The sequence below is a fragment of the Pristiophorus japonicus genome, chromosome 20 (assembly GCF_044704955.1).
Source record: "Pristiophorus japonicus isolate sPriJap1 chromosome 20, sPriJap1.hap1, whole genome shotgun sequence".
In the NCBI taxonomy this organism is placed as follows: Eukaryota; Metazoa; Chordata; class Chondrichthyes; family Pristiophoridae; genus Pristiophorus; species Pristiophorus japonicus.
In genome coordinates this window covers 43,074,374-43,096,357 of record NC_091996.1, presented here as the reverse complement: position 1 = coordinate 43,096,357, position 21,984 = coordinate 43,074,374, and the positions used below count along the sequence as shown (strand labels likewise).

The window sequence follows — 21,984 nt, the reverse complement described above, 5'->3', positions numbered from 1 at the left end:
TCAGGTGGCGAGACACTTGTCACAGAATACCCAGCCTCTGACCTGCTCTTGTTGCCATAGTATTTATGCGGCTGGTCCAGTTAAGTTTCTGCTCAATGGTGACCCCCCCCAATGGTTGATCGTGGGGGATTCGGTAAAGGTAATGCCGTTGGATGTCAAGGGGAGGTGGTTAGACTCTTGTTTCTTGGAGATATTCATTGCCTGATACTTGTGTGGTGCAAATGTTACTTGCCACTTATCAGCCCAAGCCTGAATGTTGTCCAGGTCTTGCTGCATGCGGGCATGGATTGCTTCATTATCTGAGGAGTTGCGAATGGAACTGAATACTGTGCAGTCATCAGCGAACATCCCCACTTCTGACCTAATAATGGACGAAGGTCATTGATGAAACAGTTGAAGATGGTTGGGCCTAGGACACTGCCCTGAGGAACTCCTGCAGCGATGTCCTGGGGCTGGGATGATTGACCTCCAACAACCACAAACATCTTTCTTTGTGCTAGGTATGACTCCAGCCAGTGGAGAGTTTTCCCCCTGATTCCCATTGACTTCAATTTTACTCGGGCTCCTTGATGCCAAATGCTGCCTTGATGTCAAGGGCAGTCACTCTCACCTCACCTCTGGAATTCAGCTCTTTTGTCCATGTTTGGACCAAGTCTGTGATGAGGTCTGGAGCCGTGTGGTCCTGGCAGGTCAAAAACTGAGCATCGGTGAGTAAGTGGCACTTGCCAACACTGTCGATGGAGAGTAGACTGATGGGGCGGTAATTGGCCGGATTGGATTTGTCCTGCTTTTTGTGGACAGGACATACCTGGGCAGTTTTCCACATTGTCGGGTAGATGTGAGTGTTGTAACTGTACTGGAACAGCTTGGCTTGAGGTGCTGCAAGTTCTGGAGCACAAGTCTTCAGCATGACAGCCAGGATGTTGTCAGGTCCCATAGCCTTTGCTGTATCAGTGCGCTCAGCTGTTTCTTGATATCACATTGAGTGAATTGAATTGGCTGAAGACAGGGTTCTGTGATGGTGGGGATGTCAGGAGGAGGCGGATATAGATCATCCACTCGTCACTTCTGGCTGAAAATGGTTGCAAATGCTTCAGCCTTGTCTTTTGTACATGCGTGCTGGGCTCTGCCATCATTGAGGATGGGGATATTCATGGAGCCTCCTCTTCCTGTTAGTTGTTTAATTTGTCCACCACCATTCACGACTGGATGTGGCAGGACTGCAGAGCTTTGATCTGATCCGTTGATTGTGGGATCGCGTAGCTCTGTTTATAGCATGCTGCTTCCGCTGTTTAGCGTGCATGTAGTCCTGTATTGCAGTTTCCCCAGGTTGTTACCTCATTTTTAGGTATGCCTGGTGCTGCTCCTGGCATGCTTTTCATCCCTTAATATCCTCAGTCCCTTGTGCGGTACCTTGTCAAAGCCCTCCTGAAAGTTCATATACAACAGCACACCAACTGCATTTCCCTTATCCACTATATCTGTCATCTTCTCAAACTCAATTAGGTTATCACCCAAGTCTCACTCCTGTCCTCAAATGCTTCGATTTGTTCCACGTTCAGCAACATATTGAATTCAAAATCCTTATTCTTATTTACAAATCCCTCGACCCACCAAACTCAAGAACCTCCTTTAGCCCTTTTGTTAAGGATTGCATCCTCCCTCCACTCATTGGTCTCTGGTCTCCTTTGGATTCTCCCTTCCCTTTGTTCCACTACTGATGGCAAAGCTTCCAGCAATCTTTGCCCTAGCCTTGTCACACTCCTACACTTTCAAAAGTACCTTCAAAAACAACCACCTCAATCATGCTTTCAGCCACTTCCCTAATGCTCCTCTTGCTACTGCTCAGCATTCAGTTGTGTATCTGTGAAGTACCTTAGTATGTTTACTACATTAAGGGAGTTGCAGTAGTACTGGTAGTCAAGGTAACGCAAGTTCACTCAACTTCTACAAATGTGCTCTTCAAATAGAGGTTACTGAATAGCATTTAGGAATGGGAACCCTGGTTGATCTTCCCCTCACTAACCCAAGGAAATTGACACCCATGAAAGCACCCTTACTGCTGTTGTGGCAGAAATCAGCAAACTCAGGACAGACAGGGGATTGGATCCAGGACCTTGCAGGGTTGTAGGGTTCAGCTATCACTGGATAAACAAGATCAGCCATCTGTTTGAGCCCTGGATGATCATTCTCAAGCATGAGTCTCGAGGATGAGTGTTGCCACAGGCTACTCAACAATGGAGGTCATCATCGCCAAACCCAATCCTAACCTCACACAAAGTCCACACAATCACTTTCTGGCATGGATCACTGGACTAATAACCAATAGCACTCCAACCACTGCCCTGGCTAAGACCAGCTATTTCAACACATACTGGCGGTCAATCCTGGGACCTTCTTGGTCTGTATGGCCCAGCGACATTTGTGGACTCTATTCTTTATTCGAGATTAAAGAGCTCTTTTTTTGTGATGCATCACTTCTTCATTGCTCCATGTGGACTGTCCAAAATGGGAAAAGACACAAAGTAATTGAGCGTCAAGTTGTCGTTCTTGCTGCTTGAAGTAAATTTCCAACTCCAATGCTCCAAGCACAGCAACTATATACAAGATTTATTGACAACACATGATGCAAAATATAGTTAGTACCAGCACAAAGAGGGGCACCAAGTTATAACAGCGCTCGCAATCTATTTCAGTACAGTATTAAAAATAGTGTGTTCTCACTGCAATCATTTGGGATATCTGATACAAACTTATTTACCAACTAAAACAGAATGCAGCAGCAGACTAATACAGAAGTGGCAAAAGGAAGTTGAATGATTACCCTTCACTGATTTGCTAGGCAGGCAATCCGGCAAGCAATGGAAGAGTTGAGCTGGCCTTCCAAGAAGCCTAATGTACGCAAAATTAATTCACAAGAATGCCCTGTGACTTCAATGCCATTCTGCTGTTGACTGATTATTTCAGCAAACGTACATCACATTTACTGTAATCTCTCAAAGATATACTTGAAATTTTCCCCACCTCCATTACAGCCATTCAAGTTTACACAGTGATGGCACTCCTCCAGAGTATTTAATGCTTGGTGTCTTTCAAAATCAAAAAGCAGTAAAGTGTGAACAGAATGAAATGTTTTTTTCCCCCATGTGCCCATCAAGTCACAGAACTTAAATGCTGGTATGATGGTTGGATTGCTGGTTGCAAGTGAGATGAATGCAAACAGACATTGCAAACTTTGTTCTCATTCCATTTATCAATACCATGTTTGATGCTCCTCTGAACTTCCCCTTCTTGGGCCCAAGTTTCGGCCTCAGTTGCTCCTGATTTTTTGGAGCAACTGGTGTAGAACGGAGTATCTTAGAAATTCAAATTCTCAGCATTTAGTTTGCTCCAGTTCTAGTCAGTTAGAACAGTTTCACTTTGGAACAGAATTTTCTTTTCAAAAGGGGGCATGTCCGGCTACTTACGCCTGTTTTCAAAGTTTCGGCAGTGAAAACTTACTCCAAACTAACTTAGAATGGAGTAAGTGAAGATTTTTGTACGCTCGAAAAAACCTTGTCTACACTTTAGAAAATCAGGCGTAGGTTACAAATCAGGCGTAGGGAATGGTGGGGGGGGGGGGGGTTAAAGGGAAGTTTACAAACATTAAACACTTCAGTTTTACAAATAAAGAGCCATCATCAATAATAAATGATAAAAACATCAATAAATTAACCAATAAATCAATCAAAAAAAATTAAATAAGAAATAATTTTTTTTTTAAATCAATAAATAAAACATTTTCTACTTACCGACTGCAGCACCGGGAGCCCTTCAACAGCGTGCTGGGATGCCCCCCCCCAGTGTGTCTCTGTCAGTGTCTCTATCTCTCTGTCTGTCTGTCTGTGTGTGTCTCTCACTCTCTGTCTGTGTGTGTGTTTCTGACAGCGAGGGGAGGGGGAGGAGGGGGGTAGAGGGAGAGCGGGGGGGGGGCAGGGGGAGGGGAGGGAGGGAGAGGGAGGGAAGGGGGAGGGAGGGAGAGGGAGGGAAGGGGGAGGGATGGGGGAGAAGGGGGGGAGAGAAGGGGGGGAGGAGGAGAAGGGGGGAGGAGGAGAAGGGGGGGAAAGGAGAAGGGGGGAAATGGAGAAGGGGGGGAAAGGAGGAGGAGAAGGGGGGGAAAGGAGAGGGGGGAAGGAGAAGGGGGGAAGGAGAAGGGGGAAGGAGAAGGGGGGAAGGAGAAGGGGGGAAGGAGAAGGGGGGGAAGGAGAAGGGGCAAAGGAGAAGGGGGGGAGGAGAAGGGGGGGAAAGGAGAAGGGGCAAAGGAGAAGGGGGAGGAGAAGGGGGGGGAAAGGAGAAGGGGGGGAAGGAGAAGGGGGAGGAAAGGAGAAGGGGGGGAAAGGAGAAGGGGGGGAGGAGAAGGGGGGGGAAAGGAGAAGGGGGAGGGAGGCTGAACGGGCCGGGCCCGACCGGGCCCAAGACTTCGGGCAGGGCCCGTCCCCAGCACCAGATTTATAGGTAGGTGGCGTTGGGTTGGGTCGGGTTGGGTTGGGTCGGGTCGGGTCCGGAGCGCGGGTCGGGTCAGGGGGAGCGCGGGTCGGGGTCGGGAGTGCGGGTCGGGTCGGGTCCGGGGGGGGGGGTGGCATGGGGGGGTGGGGGCGGGGCGGTCGGGAGTACAGGGCGGGTCGGCGGGGGGAGGATGGAGGTCGGGTTGGTTCGGGTAGGGGGGGGAGGGAGGGAGCGCGGGTCATTCGTGTCGGGGGCGGGGGGAGCGAGGTCAGGTTGGGTCGGTTCGGGTCCGGTGGGGGGGGGGGGGTCGGGAACGCGGGTCGGGTCGAGGGGGGGGTGGTGGGAGGGAGGTCGGGAGGTCGGTTCGGTTCGGGTCGGCGGGGAGGGAGAGGGAGGTCGGGTCCAGTCCGGGGGGTCGGGTCGGGTCCGGGGGCGGGGGGAGCGGGAGTCGAGTCAGGTCGGGAGGAAGCAGGAGCTGGGTGTGGGAGGAGCCTTATTCACGCAGCCCCAGTGAGGCCATTCGGCCAGGGCTAGGGGCTGCGTGCTTTGGGCCCCTCCCACACAGTTTTGGGTGCCTGGAGATACTGCACATGCGCATCCACTGTAGCGCGCATGTGCAGAGGTTCCGGCACTGTTTTCAGCGCAGGGACCTAGCTCCGCCCCCTACAGCTTGTACTGCGCCGCGCCCGGCTCAAGAGGACCAGCAGGGAGCCGGAGAATCTGAAAGTTTTTTTTAGGCGCACTGTGTAGCGCGAAAAACGGGCGTCCAGGTTGGGGCTGCGCCATTCTAGGCGCGGCCCGAAACTTGGGCCCCTTGTTTCTCCTAAACTTCAAAGACACAGTCCCACACAATCTTCATTTTCTTTCATCCTAGCTTGTGTTTGAAATAAGTCTGATTGTACAGTCTTCTCCTCTAACTCTTCCATTCCCTGTACCTCAAAACCATTGCACTCCTTACTCTCAGCAGTCCTTTCTTCCTCTTCTTGACTTATGTCATCTTCTCTCCTACTCTTCATAACCTCAGTCCTTGACTCTACATCGAAATTGTGCAACAGCAAAAAAGTATGAAGCAATTATCTTAAAAGCATTTTTTTGCAACCTTATTCAGGTTCTTACCATTAACATATTGGATGTTGTTAGGTTAGTGATTTAAAGTTCTAAGCTAACCTTTATGAGTACTTTTGCTTATAAAAATAGAAACTAAATATGATTGTATAAAAATATATAGTTTTGAATCATGGCATAAAATTAGGGAATCAAATTATAAAACAAAAACATCAGACATTAAATGTAATGTTAATTGTCTGTAACAGTACATCCAGTATGAGTGAGTTGGTGTGTATGAACAATATCCAGCAATATGATAGGATTGACTTTCTGCCTTCTCGCACAATATCATGGTCATTAATGCAAGTGATAGCTGGATTGTTATTCAAGGTCAGGTTCTGCATGCTTTCTTTAATTGACCTATTCTGGCTTAACAATAATACTTGCAATTTCTTTTAACACCTCATCGTGTTAAAACGTCTCAAAGTGCATCGTACAATGAATTACTGGTGAACTGCAGTGTCCGTGGCTTAGTAAACAAAGCGTAGCTGCCCTTAAGCACCAGCAAAATCTCACAAACAGCATTTAGATGAAAGACCAATTAATCGGTTCTCTGATGGTGTTGCTTGAGAAAGAAATGTTAGTTGCAATACCAGAAGAAACAATTCCTTTTGTTTGAACAAAGCCATGGGAACTTTAACATACACCTGACCACTGGAACAGGTGGGACTACAATCCAACATCTCATCTGAAAGATAGATATCAAACCTATATTTTGCTAAGTATGTTCACAATTCGCACTATTCCTGCTCTGATGGAAATCTTGAGACTTAAGGTTCCATACTATTCCACAGACCTTCCTGGTGCAAGACAACAAGAAGCCTCAGCAACCCCAACGGCTGTCACTTATAAAGCTATGTAGTGATTGAATGGTACTTACATTGTACAGAATGTCAGTCCACCCTTCCATCGTGATACACTGGAAGACAGTGAGCACAGCAAACAGGATATTGTCAAAATTTGTAATCCCATAGTTGGGTCCAGTCCAGTATCCTTTACAAACAGTTCCATTTGGACACAACCGTGAAGGAGACTCCGTTCCACATGGAAATTCTTCCACTGGCTGATCTAGATAGAAAAAGAAGCAAAGCATTTCAGTTCAGTTAAATATTGCATGCCAGTGACACGACAACACGAATCACCTCAAAGGCAAATCAGCAGAACTCTATTCTTTTTAAGGTATTTTATTTTTTCTTGGTGTTCCTGGCTATGCTGCAAAATACACAGTTCCCCCGCTGCCTTGTCCCCGTCCTGTTCCAATCTATTCAGTAGGAGGCCTGCAGCAATGGCCCAGACTGACTTGTCACATCTGTTCGGTTTCCCTCCATTGCTGTAGGAAGCACCTAATTTCCACTTGGTTTGGAAACACAAATAGCTGCCAAGATTGGGAACTCAACAAATGAGAAACTGCTGGCATGAGACATTTAACGAGCATTATGTGGCACAACACATTGGAGACCAACGCAACACTGTAGTTTTATGTAAAAGGAACTTAGACTATGTATGGATGATAATGAGGTTGATGAGTTTAAGATGAAAGATTCCAGTGAAATTTCTTAGTTATGAACGGCAGTTCAAAAGGATCTCAATGCTATCAGTACCAGTGACATACGCTGCATCACGAGAGCTGAACCAGAACTCATAATCTTCCTTTCCAAGAGCATAACGTGTACTTTTACAGGGAGCTTTCTCCATCGGTTTTTGGATATGTGCAGATCTCAAGTTAGCCCACGAGTGCCTTTGCCAAACATTTCTATACCTAACATATGGTAGATGCATCATTAGCAATAACTTTGGTTGATCTCTATCCAGTTCATTAGAACATCCAGATATTTTATTGATAAGTTCGTATTATACAATCACAGGAAGGGAGTGAAAATCATTTGTTTGGTGGATGAACGGTGCTCAATAAGTCGCAATTTGAATGTGATTAAAACCAAGAGACGTAATGTGGGAGCAGAGGAAATTCGATTGCTTGAAGCTCAATGGAATGAGACGCAACATCTTGGATTCAAACTTTAACCAAAACAAAATAATTACTTGTTGCTACACCCAGTGAAACCCACAGTTCTTACTTGTTGATAAGTCGAAACTCACTGACTAAATTTCAGAAGTAAATCACCCATCTCCAGTGAGCTATTCCTTAACAGATGGCCCAACATCAAAAAACAAGAGCTGGGGTGATGGCTTTTAAGTACTCTTGGTGAATTTTTTTGCCTCTCCCAGGAGATCACTTGGCCATGGGGGGGAGAGGGAGGGAGAAAATGTTTAGTCATGATGTTCTGGCCAGCAATTTGTGGGCCAGGCTAGATGGGCCAGCTGGGCTTTTCCTGCCCATCAATTTTGTATGTTTGTAATTTAGGCGCTCATCAATGTGCAAATGGACGTGCTGAAGAAAGGAATGTTTTTTTCCACTTCTAGCATCCAGTGTCAACATAGGAGTGCTGGCCAAATTCCTGCCCTTCACATCCTTCCAGCCAGCAGGGGTAAAGGCTATCATCCCATTAATCTGGCTGGCTTCAAAGCCAAGAGCTGGGGAAACAATTGCAACTCCCAGTTGTTAGTGCGCCATTGCAAGTAGCCTTCACAAACAAATGTAAGGCCCAATCAAATCTGAAATACAGTCTGTGCATTTCAAACTTAATCAACTTGGAAAGCAAGTATCGCATCAAGTGTTGGTTGCAGCATCGGAATTCTTTTCTTATTGCTCAATGCTGCAGTTAGTGATAAGGGAATGAAAAATAAAAACAATTCCTAGTCAGAGGAAGTCATACAGGAAGAAGAGAGAAGTAGCAGCTGTCTGTTTTTAAAGAGTAAGGGGTTAAAATTGCCCTGTTTTGCGACGCCTGTTTGCACCTCCGGGGGCACTGATGGGGCACAAAACAGTTTTCGCCGGGGAGCGGGGCGCTATTGGCACTTGCAAAATCGCGCAGGAGTTAGCGGAGGCGCTGCCACAGTAGCGCCGATCCCTGCCGGTAGCGCCCCAGTCCGCCTCGCAACCTCCCAATTATGTCATCACGGTGTGCTGCGATCCCTTTGCGCTGCGCGCCGACCCCTTTCTACCCCGCGGCAGATATTGCCCTGTTCCCCGCGAGGCTTCCGCGAGCGGCATCAGTGCCAGTCTCACAGGTCACAAACCGGGCCGACCTCCGCTCATTGGGCGGAAGTTAAAGAGGAGGTCGCGAGCGCCCTGTGCTGCCTGTTTGGCCAACTCACCGTTCAGCCCTTTCTTTACTTCTCTGGCGTGGAACGGGCCGCCATCATGCAGCCCGGCACTCAGCTTTGGGTGCCGGGCTGCGGCCTCAGCACCACGGCACCCTGGTGGCCCAGTGGGAGGCCATCAGAGGCCCGGCAGAGTGCGCAGCAGCCCTCCCCTTTAAGCGAAGGGGAGGGGCATTGAACCACGTCAGCACTATGTGGAGCATTCGTGTAGCACTACAGATCACGCCCTAGTATCGCCCGGAACCCGCTCCAAGAGAAAGTGGAGCAGGCGAGACTGGGTTCAATTTTCCTCAGTATTTGCATCGTTTCTTTTTGGAGCAGGCTGCTTTTTCTGGCCTAACTTAAAAATCCCCAGTTTCCCTAATCAATTTGTACCAGCTAGTCACGAATTTTTTAAGTCAGTTTATTTTTCAGCCAAAGGGGGCGTAACCAGCCACCTACGCCACGTCTGGCCATTTAGAGAAGTTTGGCCAGCTGAGAGTTACTCCAGTTCTGATTAGGCCGGTGTATGTGGCCTGTCCTGAAAAACCTTCCCTAGAGTTAAGGAAATCGGCGTAGGTAAGGAAAGCGTCGCAGCAGATGCCCAGACACACTAAAAGAATTGAAAAACACATAGCAGCAACTGACCTCCAACCCCGCCCGAAGGCTGTCCGGTCCCATTCTCGGACCCCGGTTCACACACACAGTTCGGTGAGTGAGTAGAGAGAGCCTTTGGGCGGGGTTGGGGGCAAGTTGGTGCTATGTGTTTTTCAATTCTTTTAATGTGTTGGGAGGTGGCTGTGTGCTTCACTTTGCAGCCTCAGCTCGCATTGTGTCCCTGGTTACCAAGGCAGCCCGATCTTTTTGGCGCAGATCAAAGCTCCACCCCCAAAAGTATTATAATATCCTGTTTGGAACTGGATAGAACATCTAGAGGGTTAAATTGGCTAATCCCCGAAAATTGGTGTGAGGATTGTGGTGTGCAATTAACCCACGCTCGTTTGTTGTGCTGCAGGCAGCATGTTAAAGTGGTGCTGTCTACTCTTTTAAATTATTGCTGCGTGCGGCCAGAACTACCCCGCGCTGTTCAGTGGCTGCATGCATCAGCTGGGGTCCCAATAACGTGACTTAAAGGCAGCCTGCACCTCTTAAAGGAGAGGTGCATTGTGACCGCAAGAAATGGTAGTAGTTTTCTGAAAAGTGAATCTGGGCTGTGATACTTTGAGAAATGGCTGGACATGTGAGAGAGCGAGCACCAAGGTTTTTTGACAATGCACTGGAGGTCTTGCTGCAAGAGGTAGAAAAGAGAGACATCCTGTATCCACGGGTGGGTGGGGAAGGGGGGGGGAAAGAGGACGGTGGGACGGTGCGGGGGGGGGAGGGTGGGAGGTGGCAGGAGACTATCCAGACAGATACTCAGGAGGTAGTGGGAAGAAGTAGCGGCATAGGTCAATGCCAGGAGTATTGCTCCAAGGATGCAGTGCAGGAAGAAGATTAATGATCTGACACAGAGTTCATCTTCAAATGGCATATCCTACCAACTGCACCACTATCCTGAGTCACATGCTCAATTCACTGGCACCCTCCATCTTATCCTTTACCTCACTCACTTAGCACTGTTGCAAGTTTCACAACCACAACTCACAGCTCACACACACACTGGCAGCTATTCAACCATGACAGCCACATCACTCAAACATATTGCACGAGACTCACTGAGACACTTCCCTCTTTCTTGCAGGAGAATATGGTGCATAATAAGAATCTGCCAGAAAGAACTGGAGGATTAGCGTGCCTGCATGTTTTAACCCCCAGGAGACAGTGCTAGCAATCATGGGAAGGGGCATCACTGAGGCCGAGGCCAATTGTAGGGCTGGAGGGATCGATGATGAGGGTATCTGCACACCTAATCCTTCTTCTCACATACCACTTCTGCATCGTCCCACAATCTCTTCTGGCTCACACGCTGTAGATGGTGTAAGCATGCACTTCTTACTTTCCATTCTCCCCTCACCATAACCCAAGCCTCGTCCCTTTTAAATTTCAGATACTCAAGAATTGTAACTTACCCAGGAAGAAGACAGTGAAGATGAAGAGACACCCTCACTCAATCTTAGTCGCAGTCACCAGCTCAGAGACGGACACTGCGTGAATTTTAGAGGTTAGGATAGAGGAGGGATGTGCATGTGGTGAGACACTGGGCACAAGTGCGCAGGAGCCAGGGTCGGGGGAAAGGATAGCTCAAGTGCCAGCTCGCTAGAGGGTAAGGTCACACACTAGTTCTGCTGCAGAGGACCCAGATTAGGACTTCGATGGGTCAGAAGAAGGTTGATGGGTGTACATAACCAAATGCTTTGTGCACCGGAAAGCATGCCAGAAAGCCTGCGCTCAATATCGGAGAGCATGGAGGAGTCCTGATGAAAGGTCAGACACCTGAAGCGATAACTTTGTTTCTCTCTCCACAGATGCTGTCTGACCTGCTGAGTATTTACAGCATTTTCTGTTTTTATTTCTAACTTTCCTATTCCGTTTAAGAATGGTTATCTTGCCACTTGAACATTGCCAGTTTTTGTGCATAATTTGCTGGTTGATTTGCAGTGGAAAATAAATCTTACATCACATACCGAGGGAATGTGACGGTTCTGTGTGATATTAGCAGATGAACATTTCATGCGTTCATATAATATATTCCATTCAGCAAAAAGTAATTGCCCCGTGTAGCCAAGACACGTGCAGTTAAGCAGAACAATTGCATGCCAGCGCATATCTTTGAAACTCAGCTTAAGAAAAAAAATTTTCACCGTTCAAAGTCCATCCATCGGTGAACTGAGATAGAACATGATAACAAAAAGCTGAATGCAAAGTTAAAATAGTTGCGGCCAGCATGAATTTATTCAAGTAAAAGCTTACAACTCATTGTGGGATCCACAGGAAGCTGACGGAAAAGTAAGTACTAGACCCCAAAATTCCACACCTTTGGAATTATTCCCCATTAAAACCAAATGGAGGAATTGAATCTCAATTGTACTGAATAGACAAGAAAAAGATGAATTACTGCCCCACTCCACCGAGCAGAGATGCTAACCAGCACCAACAGCACCTCACCCCTCGCTGTGCAGACATCCCAACGGCTACAGCTTCCCCGCAGCCACTGGTGAAAAATCCAATGCAAAAAGGGGTCATTGAATTGATGAATCTTCGATAATGAAGGAATGGAACTGCACAGGCCAGAGCAATAGCCATCTGACGTTCTCTATGAACCAAGGTAAAAACTGGATGACCTTAGCAAAGGAAACAAGGAATCCTCCGTTCCTCTGGACTTCTTTCCCTCCATCGTGTTCAGCAGACTTCGCATCTCCTGTCAGCCCACTTAGCACAATGCTGTCTTCTGCCAAGTGAGCAAAAAAAAAACATTGCCCAAACCTCTCACTGAACTGAAACCAGAAGCAGTTCGGGCTTGTTCCAGCCCCACATCCCGAAGCAACTGAGCGCTGCTCCCGCTCCTGAGCTGGAAGCCTACACTCTGTGACATTTCTTCCCATATCAGAAAAATGCATTCTCCTCCCACACCCAACTCAGAGATGGAATTGAGCCACTTACCCGTCGACGCAAGTTGGCCTTGGCTCAGCACAAAACAAACCCTCCCCCATCCACAACTGCTCTGTGTACTTCTTGCCCTGTCCCCTTTTTCTTCTCCCCTCTGTTCTCTCTCTGTATATAACCACCCCGTCCTTTTCCTTTCCCTACCCCCTCCTTGTGAAGAAACTGGCCTTGGCCCAGTACTACGCACCACTTCAATGTATCCCTTTCTGCCACCCGCTCCTCCTGCCCTGTCCCTTCCTCTTCCCCTTCCCCAATTTCCTTCCTATCCACCTCCCCATCACATTCTTATCCTTTCTCCTCTTCCCTCTTCCTCCATCTCTGCCCCACCTCCACCTATCTTTATTCTCCCTTTCCCTACCTGGGTCCAGTTGTCTCAACACTTTCTAATCTGTTTGACCTGAATACTACACTTGGTCTCGACTCCCCATGTGCAATGTCATGGAGTTTGTTTAGTATTAACTAAAATTTTCTTGCTCTCTTTTATGCAAACAATAACTGTTGCCTTTCATTTTCAAGCCAACTTAACCCAAAATGATACAATTTCAGTTGATAAAACTTGGGCTGCATTGGAATGAACCTTGCAAAGTAATAGTTTGGCTACTGATGCATGCTTAATCCTAGAACAGTTCTTTGTCCAAAATGTACGCTTTGATAAAAACAATTACCATCTAATGAGGAACAGATGTATCAATAAAAGATAATCATGCAATGTAATAATATGCAAATAGAAATTGGCCAAATTTTCCCCCAAGGTTTTACTCCCTCAATCCCTAGTGCAAAAATATATTTTTGCCTCAATCCACAAACAGCCCTTTTTAAATCTCAGAAACAGGGCAGTCAGATTTAAGATTCTTGTCCCAGTCACATTTTAGACATGGGGTGCAGTACATAGAGGAAGAATTCAGACATCCTTAACGCCTGTTAGATCCTTGGAAAGATAAAATAAACATGTTTTTGTAATTTTGTTGTCATGTTGACATTAAGCCAAATTCTGGTCTTAATGAGTCCTCCACCTAACTGCTCTATTAAGAACCTCCCCGTCTCATTTAGAGGAAGATTTCCTCTGGGTACGACATATTATTTGTTAACATGTTTACAACGCCACTGCATCTACTGCACAGTGTAAGTCTACCCATTGAGTGTTTCACATTATTCAGTGCACTAGCATCACTGTAAACAAGGCATCGATTATAGAAGCCCAGGCAGGACACAAGCAAATAGTGAATGGGCAAGATCAAGGAATCAAAAAAAAATAACAAAATAATCTAACGAACAGGCAACGAGCAAATGCTCAAAATACATTGGCCTCCATTTTAACCCCCACTCCCAATAGGTAAGGAGAGGAGGTTAAAATATTAGGATTGAGCATTCCGACCCATTTAAAATGTAACAAAGACAAATCAGACCATTGACAAGGCTTCCACAAGAGGCAGGCGGGAGCCCAAGTAACATTCGAAAGTCACGGGCTAATGACATCATCAACACTGCCACTTAAATTTAGTGAGGGGGAGACCTGAGCTGTGGAATTCCTGACAGCAGATCTGAGGCAGGAGGTGCCAACTGGTCATGGTCAGTGCTAAAGATCTGTTTCTTTTAGCACTCCTTGTGGGCCAGGAGAAGGTGGTGTGTTCCCCCAGGACTCACAAGGGGGCCTTCGGCCTCCCCCCAAGCCAGATCCCAGCCCCGATGGTCTTTCACCCTCCGCTCCACCACCACCACCACCCCACCCCTCCCCCCACTACTCCTCAGCTCTGTTAACCTCACTCTCACCTCCCGATAGCCCAATCATGGTCCCGATGTCCTCTCTCTCTCTCCCACCCCCACTCCCAGTGGTGGCCCGAAGCACTCATCCTGTACCGACTGCCAGGGATCGCCCCTCGGGTCCCCGGCTACGGCTTCCTGCCATTTGTTTGCGCACCTGCTCGCCGGCCAGACTGTCAATTTGGCCGGCTATCAGACGGTAGGCTGCAGTAGATTATTTAAATGAGGCCCTGCCATTATGATTGGCTGGGCATCCACATTCCCAGCCTTGCTGGGTTTCCTCCGCGCCAACGCTCTCGCCCGCATCCTCCGCACCCTCCTATGAATATCGGAGCCATTCTCACGCTTGCAGATACTCCGTCTTTTTCTGCAAGGTAGTCCTGCTCAATACCACTCACATCCGCCAGTAAATACATCAGCCACATATCAAGGATCTCAACATTCTACTGCACTGTTTGGTAAATGCAATGTAGCATATTATCATACAGATGATGGGCTGGATCGTGCTGAAAAATAAAATAACGCTGTTATCAATGTGCAAATCGCCTAGCAAGTTCAGGGGATTAAGAGATATGGCGTGTGTATGACCAGAATCTTGTGGTTAATTTACACTGTTCTGCCATTTGCTTTGCACAAACAGCATCTTGCCCTTGGTTTGCCCGTTATTGTTAAACAACTTGCTCGACTTTCACATTCAATTTCCCATTAAGCTCACCACAGAAAGTTAAGTCTGGTAATTAAGAGCGTATGTACCTTTAAAAGGACGAGTTAATTGTTAGTGCAATGACAATCAACCTCTCTGGCCCGGAATGGCGACAACTTAAACATTTATATAGTGCCTTTAACATAACAAAAAGTCCCAAGGTGCTTCACAGGAGCATAATCAAAAAACAATGTTTGACACCGAGCCATATAAGTCATAGTGACAGAACGGATACAAGGTAGGAAGCTCAATTCGTTATCAAATATGACACCAAGGTTGTAAACAGACTTGGTCAGCCTCAACCAGTTGCTGGGGAGAAAGCGGAGTGGTGGAAAGGGAATCGAGTTTGTGGCGTGAACAGAAGACAATGGCTTCGAGCTTCCTGATAATTAATTGGCGGAAATTTCAACTTATCCAGTGCTATGTGTCAGACAAGCAGTCTGATAGTGTAGAGTATGTAGCACACAAATCACTGACTCCACACGGTCTGGTGTTAATCTAACTGCTGTGACCTTCGTCCTTTATTGTTCAGCTCCAGAGTGCCTCTCAGGTGTGGTGGTCAGCCTTTTATAGTGCCTGTTGCAGGTACTTCCAGGTTTACATTTAAGGTACCAGGACGATACACATATCAATACATAACATCACACTTCCCCCCCACCACGACGCAGGACGACGATACACACATCAATACATAACATCACACTTGTCCAACAGAAGGCAGGTAGGCATAGACAGTGCATTAGTATGGTACATGTTATCTGGTACATTAACTAGTTATTGACTGGTAACGGATCCCTGATTTCCTTGTTAGCTCTTATCATTAATTGTACTTCATATCCATTATTTTACACAAATACAGTGGCCATTCAGCATAAATTCGCCATCTCACATTAACATAGCTCATTTTAGACTCGCTCTGCCTTACAGAAGTCCTTTGAGGGGACCACCACATGGTAAGGCCCTTTTAAGACTCCTGGGTGCATTTCCTTTTTAAGGCACCATCTTTGATGCAGGAGGATTCCACAAGGCTTCTCCTTGGGCGCCGCCATCTTTGATGCTCTGCTGCTCTGGACCGAGGCCGCCGCCATCTTGCTATCCGCCGCTCCGGATGCCCTCCGCCGCCGCAGCCTCCGCTCCCCTCTGACTTGTCGCCTCTCCTGCGGCCGTCATGGCCTCTCCAGCGACTGCACTTGCCGCCTCCCCTGCGGCCGCCATGGCCGCCGACTTCCAGCTGCTGCCGCCGCCCGACTCTCCCTCTGCGTGGGCCCCTCCGATCCGCCGGCCATCCTGGATCCCTCACACCCCGCCGGCTCACCCCCCCCCCCCCTCCACTAGGCCCACCTCTGCAGGGCTGCTTGCCTGTGGGGGCTAAGGCTGCAGGATCTCTGTGGCTTGAGGTCCGGGCCTGGGGCTTGCTCTGCTTGCCTTGGGGGCTGAGGCTGCAGGATCTCTGTGGCTTGAGGTCCGGGCCTGGGGCTTGCTCTGCTTGCCTGTGGGTGGATTGAGGCTGCAGCTCCAGCTGCTCTCTGGGGACCCGGGACACGGCAGCACCCCGGGGAGCAGCAGCCTGTGGAGTGGTGAAGTCTTCCCAGCTCCCACGGACCGTCCCCATCCATCTCCGGCCGAGGAGCGTCGGCCCATCACCTGCAATGACCCACAAAGGTAAAACGTGTGTCTCGTCCCCGTGGGATACCTGTACCATCGCTCTGCCAAGAACAGGTATTAGTTCCCTGGTGTAGGTACGCAGCTTCGCCGTGACCGGGACCAGCTTGGGTCGTGCAGCTGGGTTAATCCACAGTTTATCAAAAGTTCTCCGACTCATCAACAACGGACCCGAGCCCGTGTCCACTTCCGTACTCACAGGGACTCCGTTGATTTTTACTTCCCTTATCACTGGGGGCGAATCGTCAGTACACGTGTACAGTCCTAACACCTCATCATCTTCTGCCTGCTCCTCGCTGGATGGTGGATCATCCCCCATCTCCTCAGCCACACGGTGAGTCCGATTTCTTTTACATATACGCTGAAGGTGTCCTTTTGTGTGGCAGGTATTGCACGAGTACTCCGCAAACCTGCACCGGTGAGCCCCATGGCTTTCTCCACAGCGCCAGCATGGTGCTGCTTGATTGGCCCCCCCTCAGCGGAATCTGAGTTCCAGGACCCCGAGGTTCGTGCTCTCTGCCCCGGGCAGAGCCACGTTCTGCAGTTTTGTCCGTGGTGGACGCTATCCTGTGGACAGTGCCTGCCGGGTTCGAGACTGTGTGAATTATTTGCTTGGTGCTGCAAGTCGAGGTCATATGTGCCCGGCTGATGGTGATGGCCTTTGTCAGAGTGACTGTGGGTTCCGTGGCTAACAGCTTGTGAAGGAGGCCCTCGTGGCCAATCCCCATAACGAAAACGTCCCGTAACGCCTCGTCAAGGTGTGCACCAAAATCACACAGCGCCGCGAGTCTCCTGAGGTCCGCAGCATATTTGGTGAATTCCTGGCCCTCAGGTCTGCAGTGATGGTAAAATTTGTATCTGGCCGTGAGGATGCTCTCCTTCGGTTTCAACTGGTCATGAATGAGTTCAGTCAGCTCCTCGTATGACTTGTCCCTGGCGCTCCCGGGTGCCAGCAAATCCCTGACGAGACAGTAAACCTCATCTCCACAACTGGAGAGCAATATCGCCTTACGCTTATCTCTTGTTGCGTCCGTGTCCTCCGTCAGGTCGTTTGCTGTGAAGTAGTACTCGAGCCTTTCCGTAAAGGCCTCCCAATCATTGCCCACCCACGGTAAAACCTTTTAGCAAGCCCAGGGTAGCCATGGTTGCATGGAGTTCGTCCGCTTCCTTGTCGCCAATGTAGTGTATGTAGCACACAAATCACTGACTCCACACGGTCTGGTGTTAATCTATTTGCTGTGACCTTCGTCCTTTATTGTTCAGCTCCAGAGTGCCTCTCAGGTGTGGTGGTCAGCCTTATATAGCACCTGTTGCAGGTACTTCCAGGTTTCCCACCACAGCGCCCTCTGTGGTGTACCATTGTGCTTATATTACATTTAAGGTACCAGGACGATACACACATCAATACATAACATGTGGCGTGAACAGAAGACAATGGCTTCGAGCTTCCTGATATTTAATTGGCGGAAATTTCAACTTATCCAGTGCTGGGTGTCAGACAAGCAGTCTGATAGTACAGAGACACTGGATGTTTCAAGAGAGGTGGAGGAGAGGTGGAGCTGAGCATCATCATCAGCATACATGTGAAAACTCACATTGTGTCACCAGATGATGTCACCGAGGAGCCGTATGTAGATGAGAAATTGAAGTGTTTAATCTTATTCCTGCATATAGTTAGTGATTTAGAAAATGTCACATTTTAATTTTTTTAATACTTTTCCTCGCTACTTTTTTCTCTCTCGCTTAATCTCATCTTTCTTTTCCTCTCTCTATTTCTCTTTCTGTACCTAATTTGACTCTAATTCACCCTCCTTTTCTGTTGTTCCTCTGCTTCTTTCTCAATGCTTATCTCTCATTGGTTAAGCAGATACAATGTTGGACCCAGAACTAAGGTCCCAGATGCCCCGCTGCCCTCATCTGGTGAACTCTGTATTTTTCAGACATTATCGCATAATTTAATAAGCCTGTACTAATTTACTCCAATGAACAGGATCTAGACCGGTGTAAATTCAATTTTAAAGCAAATAATCATATCGTATCTTGATCATCAAGCTGATAAAGATTGCACAAATCTCTGAGTTTTTGTTTCATTCAGATTCCAAGAGTAATTTTTATATCACACAATCATTGGAAATTACTGTGCAATGTATTATTGTAAATGAGAAAACTTTAGCATGGAAAATGTTTCAATGTGGCAAAATACAAGTTAAATTTGACCATTTTCCTTATCTTCAAGTAAAAAGAAAGACTTGCATTTATATAGCGCCTTTCACGACCACTGGACGCCTCAAAGCGTTTACAGCCAATAAAGTACTTTTTTGGCGTGTAGTCACTGTTGTAATGTAGGAAACGCAGCAGCCAATTTGCGCACAGCAAGCTCCCACAAACAGCAATGTGATAATAACCAGATAATCTGTTTTTTGTTGTGTTGATTGATGGTTAAATATTGACCAGGATACCGAGGATAATACCCCTGCTCTTCTTCGAAATAGTGTCATGGGATCTTTCACATCCACCTGAGAGAGCAGACGGGGCCTCGGTTTAACGTCTTATCCAAAAGACGGCACCTCCGACAGTGCAGCACTCCCTCAGCACTGCACTGGAGTGTCAGCCTAGATTTATGTGCTTCAGTTCCTGGAGTGGGACCTGAACGCACAACCTTCTGACTCAAAGACGAGAGTGCTTCCCACTGAGCCACTAGCTAACACACAAGTAAGTAACAGTTGGTGAAAATATTGTAAACATGTTCTTTTCAACAAACTGCTACTTCTATTATGTCAAAGGTATAAATTTGAGCAACACTTTACTGGGGACCTACAATGGAACGTGAATGTCTTCAGACGACAATTCTAGTTTAAGGCTGCCAATCTGGATCTAATACGATTTTCCTGAAGGTGTGTAGTCTCACAGTGTACTGCAACCAACATTAAACTCATGTTTAGAATGTCTGAGGGTTCGCCTTTTTACAGAAAAAGAATTGCTTTAATGTCAAGTTCCCGTTAGAACAATTAATTCACAGCTCAAAATCTTGCAACTCTCATCAAATAAAAACAATGTGCTCAGGTTAACAAAATATCATAAATTGATTTTGTTTGCCATCCTGTCATTGAACCAGCTAACATGGCTCTTTACACAGTGTAGCACCAATTTGAACTGAGTGTTGAAATGCTGTTCTTTTGAGAACTCTTGGCTTTGTTTCAGTAACAAAACTATCAATAATTGCACGTCAGTGTATAACTTGTTATCTGAGACAACATATGCATCAGTTAAACCAAGTAACCCGAGTGTTCCATCCAGGAAATCATTGACATTCTTTTCGCCTCAATTAAAAAGCAGTTCAATTTAAATGAAACAAACAATGCAGGAAATGCACAGCAGTTTGATCAGCAACTGAAGGAGAAAAACATAGCTTAGTATTTTAGAAGTACAATTAATAACTTAATTCTGAAACTCGCACTTCATTGATTCTGATGAACAATCACGGCCACAATGCTAACTGATCTTTCTCTTTCTGCTGCCGATCATTCGTATGTGAATTTTCAGCATTTTCTGCATTTCCTTCAGATTTCCTGTTTGCTGTTCTTATTACCAGTTCATTTTTACAATGTCAGAATATTTAATTCCATATATAAGTGATCAGAAAACCCCATTTATCAAACCCCTGGTATGATGTACACAGTAACCACATTAAAAATGGAGCGTAGGTATTACTAGACAATTAAAAAAAACCAAGGTCCATCTAGTTCGCCTTCTAGCATCCTGATAGTCGCATGATACAATGATAATGGAGCTGTTGACTAATCATAGCTATCAGTCTCTATCAATTAGTCTACAGCAGAATCAGACAGAAAGCAAGGTTGTGGACAGATTACCAAACCACCAAACAGTAGTAGAAAGGTTGGGGACAGCAGCAAACAAGAAATTAGGGATGCATGCATAAAGGTACAGCAGTTATCATGATGACTTTAATCGATATATTGATTGGGCTAACCAAACTGGTAGCAATGCGGTGGAGGAGGATTTCCTGGTGTGTATTAGGGTGGTTTTCCAGACCAATATGTCGAGGAACCAACCAGGGAGCTGGCCATCCTAGACTGGGTGATGTGGAATGACAAAGGACTAATTAGCAATCTTGATGTGCGAGGCTCCTTGGGGAAGAGTGACCATAACATGGTAGAATTCTTTATTAAGATGGAGAGTGACACAGTTAATTCAGAAACTAGGGTTCTGAACTTAAGCAAACGTAACTTTGATGGTTTGAGGCGTGAATTGGCTGGAATAGACTGGCAAATGATACTTAAAGGGTTGACAGTGGATAGGCAATGGCAAACATTTAAAGATCATGTGGATGAACTTCAGCAATTGTACATCCCTGTCTGGAGTAAAAATAAAACGGGGAAGGTGGCTCAACCGTGGCTAACAAAGGAAATTAAGGATAGTGTTAAATCCAAGGAAGAGGCATATAAATTGGCTTGAAAAATCAGCAAACCTGAGGACTGGGAGAAATTTAGAATTCAGCAGAGGAGGACACAGGGTTTAATTAAGAGAGAGAAAATAGAGTACGAGAAGAAGCTTGCCGGGAACATAAAAACTAACTGCAAAAGCTTCAATAGATATGGGAAGAGAAAAAGATTAGTGAATGTTGTCTATCTGTAAAGCATGCACTCCCATGTTCCGCCACCAGAGAGTGCATCCCCTGAAGTCCCAACGGATCCCAGCATCCCTTGGGAGCACTGTATATAAGCCGGCCCCTAAGGTCTGTTCCTCACTCTGGAGTGTCTTAATAAAGACTGAGGTCACTGTTACTTTAACCTCCCTGTGTGCAGTCTCATCTGTGTTAGGAACACAATAACTGGCGACGAGTATACGAATCCAATGCAAAGATGCAGCAAACTGTGGGCACCCTGGAGAAGTTCTCGGAGGGTGAGGACTGGGAAGCCTATGTCGAACGGCTAGGCCAGTACTTTGTAGCCAACGAGCTGGACGGAGAAGGAAGCACTGCAAAAAGGAGAGCGGTCCTCCTCACGGTCTGCAGGGCACCAACCTACAGCCTCATGAAGAATCTTCTGGCTTCAGTGAAACCCACAATTAAGTCGTATGAGGAATGGTATACACTGGTTCGGGAGCATCTTAACCCGAGGGAGAGCGTGCTGATAGCGAGGTATTGGTTCTACATGTGCCAGCGATCTGAAGGTCAGGAAGTGGCGAGCTACGTCGCCGAGCTAAGGCGACTTGCAGGACAATGTGATTTTGATGGCTACCTAGAGCAAATGCTCAGAGACTTTTTTGTACTGGGCATTGGCCACGAGACCATCCTACGAAAACTTTTGACTGTAGAGACACCGACCCTCAATAAGGCCATTGCGATAGCACAGGCGTTTATGTCCACCAGTGATAACACCAAACAAATCTCCCAGCACACAAGTGCTAGCAATGTTCAGAAAGTAACTGGAACTATGTTT

The 21,984-nt window shown here is 47.0% G+C and overlaps 1 protein-coding gene across 1 annotated transcript in view; it reads right to left on the bottom strand.

The window, feature by feature from the left end:
- The window catches only part of LOC139232507 (probable voltage-dependent N-type calcium channel subunit alpha-1B), a 958,198-nt gene that overhangs the window by 518,079 nt on the left and 418,135 nt on the right, over nt 1–21,984 (bottom strand). Inside the window, exon 7 of the mRNA XM_070862825.1 lies at nt 6,473–6,660. Coding sequence (XP_070718926.1) covers nt 6,473–6,660 — 188 coding nt within the window. The remainder of the gene's footprint in view (nt 1–6,472; nt 6,661–21,984) is intronic.